Source organism: Solanum tuberosum, unplaced genomic scaffold, assembly GCF_000226075.1.
Source record: "Solanum tuberosum cultivar DM 1-3 516 R44 unplaced genomic scaffold, SolTub_3.0 scf00114, whole genome shotgun sequence".
NCBI classification, from domain to species: domain Eukaryota; kingdom Viridiplantae; phylum Streptophyta; class Magnoliopsida; order Solanales; family Solanaceae; genus Solanum; species Solanum tuberosum.
In genome coordinates, this window is record NW_006239038.1 from 432,000 (window position 1) to 442,072 (window position 10,073).

The following is a 10,073-nucleotide window of genomic DNA, read 5'->3' on the forward strand; positions in this document are numbered from 1 at the left end:
TTCAAGTTCAAACGAGGCCCAGAATAGGAAATATCGAATTCTCAATTTTACGTGTGCTATTGTCCATGGATTTTGGGTGATATGTGATCCCGATGGGCTTTTGACCAAATTTGTTTGGGCGTCCGGGAAGATCTTATTAATGGCATGCATTGGTCTGGAGGGGCAAACGTCCACATTTCCAAAAATTCAAACGAGGCTCGGAACGAGAAATACTGAATTCTCCATTTTACGTGTGCTATAGTCTATGAATTTTGGGTGATATGTGATCCCGATGGGCTTTTGACCAAATTTGTTTGGGCGTCCGGGAAGATCTTATTAATGGCATGCATTGGTCTGGAGGGGCAAACGTCCACATTTCCAAAAATTCAAACGAGGCTCGGAACGAGAAATACTGAATTCTCCATTTTACGTGTGCTATAGTCTATGAATTTTGGGTGATATGTGATCCCGACGGGTTTTTGGCCGAAATTTTTGTAGGCGTACATGAAGACCTTATTAATGGCGTGTATTGGTCTGGATGGGAAACATTCAAATTTTCAAGTTCAAACGAGACTCGTATTGGGAAATACCTAATTCTGCATTTTACGTGTGCTACAGTCTATGATTTTTGGGTGATACGTGATCTCGATGAATTTTTGGCCAAATTTTTTTGTGGGCGTCCGTGAACACCTTATTAATAGCGTGCATTGGTCCGGAGGGGAAAACATCCGCATTTTCAAGTTCAAACGAGGCCCAAAACGGGAAATACTGAATTCTCTATTTTATATATGCTATAATCTATGGATTTTGGGTGCTATGTGATCCCGACGGGTTTTTGACCAAAAATTTTTGTGGGCCTATATGAACACCTTATTAATGACGCGCGTTGGTCCGGAGGGGCAAACGTCCGCATTTTCAAGTTCAAATGAGGTCCGAATCGAGAAATACCAAAATTTCCATTTTACTTGTGCTATTGTCCATGAATTTTGGCTTCGATTTCCCATCTACGTTCACCGAATACTTTGTGTTATCCATGTAAGAAAGAGTGGGTTCAAAGAAGTACTATAGATCGAAGCAAATGTACATTAAATTTCTACTAGACACTTGCTCTCATACCAACGATATCAGTGAATCTAGAGCTCTTATACCAATTTATCACAGTCCAAAATCTTAAATCATGATGACACCTACAAACATCCACTAGCAAGTAAGTCGAATCCATAGCCCGAAACCAAAAACAACGAGCTATCATGTGAAAAAAATAATACACACAATAAAGAATAAATACTAGAAGTACAACGGTGAAATCTTAGATGCATGACAATGTGATATTCATGCAAAAAACACAGACAAAACTGACACCAAAAAAAAAAAGTTCATCAAGATATATATATATACACAAATCAATTTATTTTTTCTCCAACAGACAAAAAAAAATAGTGAACAGAGACATTTACAGCCTCTTGTGAGTTATCTGCAAATCAGGTCATCATGAATGGTTACTTTTATCTACTTGTCCTATTTACACATGTATATATAAGCAAACAAATAATCAATATATGAGGTAGACATAACAATAAGCCAAAAAGTTTTTACCCTACCATTTTAGATTAAGTTCATTGTCCAAATGGTCACTCTATTATTATATTACGTTTCGGATATATCAGAAACAATCTCTCTATCTTAAGGTAACGTTTGTGTATATACCACTTTGCTTGGATCTCATTTATGAGATTATATTGATATATTGTTGTTGTATTGTTGTTGTGTACCTATCACGATATTTCTGAAGGATTTGAACAGTATAACACAATGATTGAAAATTATGTAGTGAAGTCATATTTATGTATTTTGTTAGAGAGATCATTTTTATGTGACAAATGATAAATCAAGAATTGAGTGTTGAAAAATTCAGAAAACCTAGTTAAAATAATTATAGAAAAATGACTTTTATGTGATAAAATTAAATAACCAATAATAAGTTAACACATGAAATTCTAACATGTATGCTAGTTAAGTTAGTGTTAGGTGTCAATTATTATATGCCCCCTTGATTTAAAACCTTTTTGGCATGTGTTTTCCATCTACCAAACATGTGATACTATTTTGACTTGGATCTTAGAGACTTGAAGATTATTCTTAAAAAAAAACCTTTTTTAAAACATGATTAGTTGTGTCCACCAATTCTTGCACATGAGTAACTTGTTCTTTATAGATCTATTGGCTTCTAGCTTTTTGGCCAACTAGAGAAGTAGGCATATAAACTAGTCATGAGACTCCTAGATGGAGACATTTAGATGTAAAAAGGGTTCCAAAATTTCATAACAAAAAATATACTTTAATTATTATGATTCCCTACACTCCCATCATTGTCAATCAAGATTTGAAAGTTTGGTATAGAGAGGACTTTAAAGGTGTGGCTTACTAATCAATAAATGAAACGAAAATCACGGAGATGAAAACTCCAATACCAATACAAACAAATAAAATGTTAGATGATTTCTTCTTGTCTGTCTAAGTTGTAGTTAGAAGAGCTATTCGATATCTTTGTTAGTGGGAGATAACAAGCAGAGGCAGATATAACCTACTGAGTCATTGAAATCCAATAATTTTAACTCAAAAACTGTGTATGTATTTAAAAGCATACTACATAAATATAACACAAGATTTTGAAACTGATAAATAGAATGAGTTGTAGTTAAATCATGAATTTGCCTATGATAGCAAGTATTTTGTGAGATAAAGTACTCAACAAAACAATCGAGATGAACACAAGCTGACCATACACGATTGTTATAAAAGAGTTCTACAAAATTATGTCTTCATGTACAACAAAGAAGGAAATACATGAATTGATTGGAATTGCTCTCATTGAAAATCATTACAAACAATTGATCAAACAAAAAGAAGAGAACTCATTCTTTAATCATCTCAATGCCCAAACACTACAAAAGATTTGAATTCAACTCAATCATCATCATTCTACATTGTCATACAAAAGTAATAATTATGAGAAATCAACATCCACCTTGCAACAAGACCAAAAAAAGAAGGAAGGGCTCTAATAAACAGTGATGAAACAGAGAAATTAGTTGATAAAACCTGATAAATGAACATAGTTTCTACACAAGAATATAATGCAAATTTGTATAATAGTATCAGTAGTAGTAGTAGCTATGGAGGAATCAGATCAATCTTACGGATTTGCTTTCAACGCCTCGTTCTTTCTGGATCAATAGCTCCAATCCCCGCCTGCTCAAAACGTTAGCGTCTTTCACTTAAATTAGATTAAAAGAAGTTTCTTTCTAGCTGCTAACTGTCAACAAGGAAGGAATTGCAGCCAAGTTTGGAGTAGCATTCTTGTTATCATTTGAATCTTCTCTTTTCACACTTGATGATGTTTTGCTAAAAGCTCTCATTGGACTTGCTAAGGCCCATCCCCAATTCTTACTTCTTCCATTAGCAATATGATGTGATTTTCCATTCAGATTATTTACTTCAGAAGAAACCAAATATGATAATATGCCACCACAGTTAACTCTTTCTTTATGATGAACAGATGAAAATCTTGGTTTGCTTTCTCTTTGTGACTCGATTCTTCTTAATGTGCAATCTCCAAAACCTGTCGAGATTTTTTCAAATAAATCACCTGAAAAACTCCTACTTCCACAACCAACAGATCTTGATCTTGCTACTTTATTGTTAAATGAAGTCTCATTAGGACTCTCATTCTCTTCCACTACAACAATCTCTTCTTTCTTCTTCTCCCTTGATGTTTTAGAACTGTTCATAGATGATCCTGTTGAAGACGTAATTAAGTAGATAAAAATGTTCCAAATGATAATTGATAAGATGGTTACACATTTCAAAATATGATACTAATAGAGCAGAAAAGAAAGAAGTCCGTTTTTTGAGTCTTCATTGTCACCGACTTATCGAAAAGAATTTACATTTCTTTATCAACTTAAACGTTCAGATAAAAGTATTACACACTTCAACATTATAACAAAGCAGGCAAAACTACTATGTTCAAAGCTCGTCAGCCACCAATTTATCTAAATGAATTTCCAAGGGACATTTCCTCAAATGGCCATTTTTGAGTCCATTCTTTAAATTCTATCCCCAATTAGTCACTAGTCTAAGTTTGTCCCAAAAAAATCATTCCAACTACTTTTAAAGGCAAGATTTAGCTCACTCAACTAACAAGAGACATAATATTAAGCTAGTGTTTGGCCATAGATTTTGGAATTCCAAAAACTGATCTAATTTCACTTTCACTCACAAAGTTCAACTTTTCTCCAAGCAAAATGAATGTTCAAACACAACTTCAAGTTTCAAAAACTCAAAGTTTCAAATTTCAACTTCAAAATCTATGGTCTAACGAGAGCTAAGAGTCAGATAATTTCCACATGCTTAGTCCATGAAAAAGAATAATACCAGTACATAAGGGGGCATGTTAAGGATATAATTAAGTAAATAAATATAATACTTCTATTAAACAACTTAAACTTTTAAATGAGACGAAGCTTTTTTTACCTGTGGAAGAATAATGCTTTGAGGATGAGTAATGAAGAAAAGACCAGAACCCTTTTCTGTGAGGACCATAATCTTCTCTTTCATTAGCTTCCAAGAAATGCAAATGATTTCTTGGGGTTGTAGTTGACTTACTTCTCTTAAAAACAATGCCAGAATCTGAACCAGAACTTGCCATATTAACATTAACATTACTATTACTACCCTTATTCAAAAAATGCATTTTTGATTTCCTAATATTGTTTTCATAAGGATGATAGTTAACACAATCAGTGGTATTTTTGTTAGTTGTTGGGGCTTGTAGGGTTGAAGTTGTAGTAGTGGAAGAAGTGGCTACAAAATCAGATCTTGAACTAGAGGAAGAAGAAGAAGAAGGGAAAATGGAAGAAGAAAAAGAGGAAGAAACCAACTTTCCAAGTTTTTCTTGAAGGCACAAAGCACAGATCCCACCTGGGGAACTGTTCTTATAAGGATGATTCATACATTGCATATTCCCATCACCTATATCTTCTTGAATCCCTTCCATTACCATTTTCACAGCAAAAAATGGGGAAAAAATTGAATCTTGATAAACCCCAGCTGACAAAACACACACCTACTGTCAAAATGAAGAAAAATTTGAATCTTGATAAGCCCCAGTTGACAAAAAAAAACACACACTATGAAAAGGGGGAAAAGATTAAATCTTGATAGACCCCAGTTGATGAAACACACACACAAATGCACACACTGTGAAAATGGAAAAAAGATTGAAACTTGTTAAAGCCTAGATGACAAAACACACCTATGAAAAGGGGGAAAAGATTGAATCTTGTTAAAGCCTAGTTGACAAAACACACCTATGAAAAGGGGAAAAGATTGAATCTTGATAAACCCCAGCTGACAAAACACACACACCCTATGAAAATGGGGAAAAAAATGTATCTTGATAAACCCCAGCTGACAAAACACACACCTACTGTCAAAATGAAGAAAAAAATCTTGATAAGCCCCAGTTGACAAAAAAAAACACACACTATGAAAAGGGGGAAAAGATTAAATCTTGATAGACCCCAGTTGATGAAACACACACACAAATGCACACACTGTGAAAATGGAAAAAAAGATTAAATCTTGATAAAGCCTAGTTGACTATGAAAATGGGGGAAATATTTAATCTTGATAGACCCCAGTTGACAAAAACACACACACACAGTGAAAATGGGGCAAAAACTGAATCTTGATAAATCCCAGCTGACAAAACACACAAAAATGCACACACTGTGAAAATGGAAAAAAGATTGAAACTTGTTAAAGCCTAGATGACAAAACACACCTATGAAAAGGGGAAAAGATTGAATCTTGATAAACCCCAGCTGACAAAACACACACACCCTATGAAAATGGGGAAAAAATTGTATCTTGATAAACCCCAGTTGACAATGCACACACTATTAGAATGAAGCAAAAAGATTGAATCTTGATAAATCCCAGCTGACAAAACACACAAAAATGCACACACTGTGAAAATGGAAAAAAAGATTAAATCTTGATAAAGCCTAGTTGACTATGAAAATGGGGGAAATATTTAATCTTGATAGACCCCAGTTGACAAAAACACACACACACAGTGAAAATGGGGCAAAAACTGAATCTTGATAAATCCCAGCTGACAAAACACACAGACACACTCTGTTATATGCTTTAGTTTCTATTCTTGATGCATATAATGTTGCTAGCCACTACTAGAGCTCAACCTCAATGGATTGATTATTTTTTTAGAGGATTAAGCTAGTAGTATAAAAAAGGAGAAATATGTAGAGAAACTGGAGAAGCAGTAAGCTAGACAAATATGGTCAAAGGACAAAGGTGGTGTAAAGTGAGTGCAAAAATAGAAGAGTTGTGGCATTGAAGTAAGGAGAAAATGTTAGTCCCCAAAAGCACATGGAATCCTAACTAAGCTCTACTATAATTTAAAATACTTAATGTAATCTCGTACATTATTTTCAATAGACACTCGATTCAAGTAAAATTATTATAAACAGATTGAAAAAAGAAAATTATAAAAATATCAAGATAAATTATTAAAAGAAATAAATGTATAACAATAACATACTTGAAATAAAATTATAACTATAACAAAATAATATGATAATTCAAAAAAAAAAAAGCACTACTACTAATAGTAACATAAATGATTATGAAAACATAGGATACCTTAATTATTTTTATTAAATTGTCAGTCTTGCTATACGTCAAAGAGACATATCCAACGTTTAGAAGTGTTTTGGATGAGTTAGGGAGTTAGAATATAATATAATATATAGTCCATATATTATATTAATTATATATGAGTGAAATATAATTTAACGTGTATTATTCGAGTCAATAATTTTTCAAAAATAATTTTTTTAGAGTAAAAAAGGTTATATAGCGTTAATATCCATCATCGGACCTAGAGTAATAATATTGACATTATTTGAATCTAATATTTTTTATACAAAATATAAATTTATACATAAGAATTTACTAAAATATTAGTATCAAAAAGTGCTTCGTATTTGGGATCAAATTCCTCGTGTGAATGCCGTCTCATGATATTCCTGATCGAAAGATTATATGATCTGTTTGTTAACGTGTGCATGTGTTTCGATAGTAAAATTAATATATTTATTACTGTAGCTATTAATTTTATCTTATAAAAAATTAGATTGATATGTAATTCAACTAATTCATAAATAATTTTTTCAAAATATTTTCAATCTTTTATTTAATATTACCACTAGTACTACTGGAGTATATTTTTACTAATCTCGTTTGTCTTTTGTGTTTTAGTATAATATTAAGATGTACATGGTGAATCTGACACTCAAACCCAACAGCTGTTCCATATAGCATGGACCATCTTGCTTGCACACGATGCAAGATTTGTAAAATGTTGTTGACTTGTTATCACCACTCAATATTTTTATTTTTTTTATATATATATATAGACCTAATGATCAATACTTTATTAATATTATTATTATTATTGATGTTTTAGAGTTATAAAATTAGAATACATGAATTTGGGCTTTTTTGGTTTTTTGTTTATGTACATGATGATATTTTTGAATTTGATTGACAAATTTCGATTGATCTGAAATTTAGCGAGTTTTTCAAAACTAGTCTCATGACTCACCAGGTTTGTCATAACAAATATCGTTTATTTTGATGTTTTGGGGTTATGAATTTGATTATTTTGTGTGTATTAATTAATGTACATGCAAATTTTCCTGAATCTAATTGACAGATTCTGATTAACTTGAAATTTGGTGAATCCATTGAAAATGATACACTGACCAATACTCACCATGGTTGCCATGATAAACATCATTTATTTTGGCTTTTTGGGGTCGTGAATTTTGTATTCATAAATTTGATTGTTTTTCACTAATTTTTCAGAATATGATTGACATACACTGATTAACTTGAAATTCGATGGATTCAACGAAAATAGTACTGTGGTTAATACTCACCATGTTCTCCTTGACAACATCATTTATTTTAACATTTTTGAAGTCATGAATCCCAAATTTATGAATTTGATTATTTTTCGTATATACATGTTGATTTTCTTGAATATGATTGACATACTCCAATCAATTCGAAATTTGGTGAGTCTAGCCGAAAAGTCGAGCGACCAATAGTCACCAATTCACCATGTTTTCCATGACAAAAATAATTTATTTTGATACTTTGGATCATGAATCACGAATTCATGAATTTGATTATTTTTGGTGTGTTTAATGTCTTCAATCATGAAATACATACGTGCAAAAGTATAATTCTTTGCATCTATCAATCAAATCAATACTAAAATTTTCGATCATTTGACCAATTATAAAACATGTAAGAAAGGAACAAATAGAGGAAGAAGAAAATTCTTTGCTCCCCACGTTTGATTCCTTTCTACTTGCACACATGTTGTCCCTTTTGCAATATATTAACTAGTTAAATGACAATGTTATATTTTATGCAATTTCATTTCTAATAAATTGTCTCAAGGAAATAGCATAATGATTAGAATTACATATGAAAAAACAAAAAATCAAAATACAACATTCACATATCCATGGAAGCAAACAATCCAGATACACAGAAATTTCGAAATTTCGCAGTGAAAGAGAGCATGGAGATGCAACAAACAAATATTTTGATTAATATGAGAAAACCCATGGACCATCAAATTAACCCCATTTCAGATGACGAAGACTCTACTCGAAAGGAGTATCAAGTGGAAAGATTACATTTAAAAAATCCAGTTAACTATCGAGGCATAAAAACAAGCAGGGGACTGTCCGATACTCGTCTCACATTTTATTTCCGGACAACTAAGCTTTTAACTTACGTAATATAATCTAGCTCTTTGATTTTATTTCTACATTATTGACTCTTCCTTGCCAAATCCTATTAGCTGACCAGAGTAAGGAAATAACGAAGCTACGAAGTGGAAGAGTGCTCACTAGCATTGCTGATCTTACAAGCGCGACTTGGCTGAATCTGTTGTAGCACTCTGCAATGACCACAAAGAAAATGAATATATCAGTAAATATTTTCAAGCTGATGAGTGGGAGAAGGGTTTAAGATAAGATAAGATGACAAGCTGTTGCCCGCTCTTTTTCTAACAAGAGTTCCCTTAACACCCCATGTTGACGAGATTTGTTTCTTTATATGAAAAGCTTTACACCCAAACCCCCTTACCCAGGAACTCAAATGTGGTTCTTTCCACTTCGTTACATTAATAACTCAAATGCGGTCTTTATCCCTAAGCTACCTCTCTCGTCTAATTATGAGATGATTTCTTTTTTTAGCACACCACATTTGATGCATCTGGTTACTGACTACCAGTTGCTAATGATTATAACACTCTGCTAGTGCACACAGTATTCAGGATCATCTAGTGATAATATATTAGTGCTTTTACGTGACTACTAATGTGACGTTGCATTCAACAGCAAAGGATGTGTGTCAATGAAAATGATGGCCTCATGGCTGATCTGAGCTGCGGTCTAATATGTGCTGCAGATAGCAAATGGAAACCTAGTCCACTAATCCAACAAAGGAAAACTAGACACATACATTTGGAGGTAGAATAATAGAACAAAGGGTTGATACTCACAGTAGTTGTGGCAGAAACAGAATAGAGTCAGAGATCTAAACTAAACACTAGATCTAAACTACACATAGGTCCATGAAATTGCCTCAAACATTTCAAAACCTATATGAATCCCGGAACACATAACACTAATAGAACTCAAAACACTCACCAGAGGAGCCCCCTTGGAAGCTCTTTCAGCTAGGTAGGAACAAGGCTTGAAAAAGTCTCCATACATTCTTGACCACTCATCCAATCGTGAATAGATGTATTTGGATCCAAGAGTGTCTGCCCAGAATATGATCCCTCCTCTGGCAAAGAAAGTTGACAAATCTTTCTTATTAAACAAGAAAACTTTTCTTAATAGATTCAAGTCTCTTTTAGCATGTTCCTGGGACAGAGTTCACTTTGGAGGGGGGGGGGGGCTTTGTTTTATTGACAACCA

The 10,073-nt window shown here is 33.0% G+C and overlaps 2 protein-coding genes across 2 annotated transcripts in view; both read right to left on the reverse strand.

The window, feature by feature from the left end:
• Positions 1-2,837: 2,837 nt before the first annotated feature.
• On the reverse strand, positions 2,838-6,429 carry LOC102579106 (uncharacterized protein DDB_G0271670-like). Its single transcript, XM_015309756.1, has 2 exons — positions 4,516-6,429; positions 2,838-3,778 (listed from the first exon to the last, which is right to left on the reverse strand). The coding sequence occupies exons 1-2, from the start codon at positions 5,042-5,044 to the stop codon at positions 3,285-3,287; spliced, it is 1,023 nt and encodes a 340-aa protein (XP_015165242.1). The 5' UTR covers positions 5,045-6,429; the 3' UTR covers positions 2,838-3,284.
• A 2,147-nt stretch (positions 6,430-8,576) lies between these two features.
• The window catches only part of LOC102579434 (glyoxysomal fatty acid beta-oxidation multifunctional protein MFP-a-like), an 8,559-nt gene continuing 7,062 nt past the window's right edge, over positions 8,577-10,073 (reverse strand). The window contains exons 17-18 of the mRNA XM_006349761.2: positions 9,801-9,939; positions 8,577-9,046 (exon numbers count right to left, since the gene is read on the reverse strand). Coding sequence (XP_006349823.1) covers positions 9,011-9,046; positions 9,801-9,939 — 175 coding nt within the window. The 3' untranslated portion in view covers positions 8,577-9,010. The remainder of the gene's footprint in view (positions 9,047-9,800; positions 9,940-10,073) is intronic.

Coding starts and splice junctions, on each gene's coding strand:
- LOC102579106 (XM_015309756.1), bottom strand. CDS start 5,044: ATGGTAATGGAAGGGATTCAAGAAGATATAGGTGATGGGAATATGCAA. Junction 3,779..4,515: donor AAAGCATTATTCTTCCACAG/GTAAAAAAAGCT, acceptor CGTCTTCAACAG/GATCATCTATGAACAGTTCT.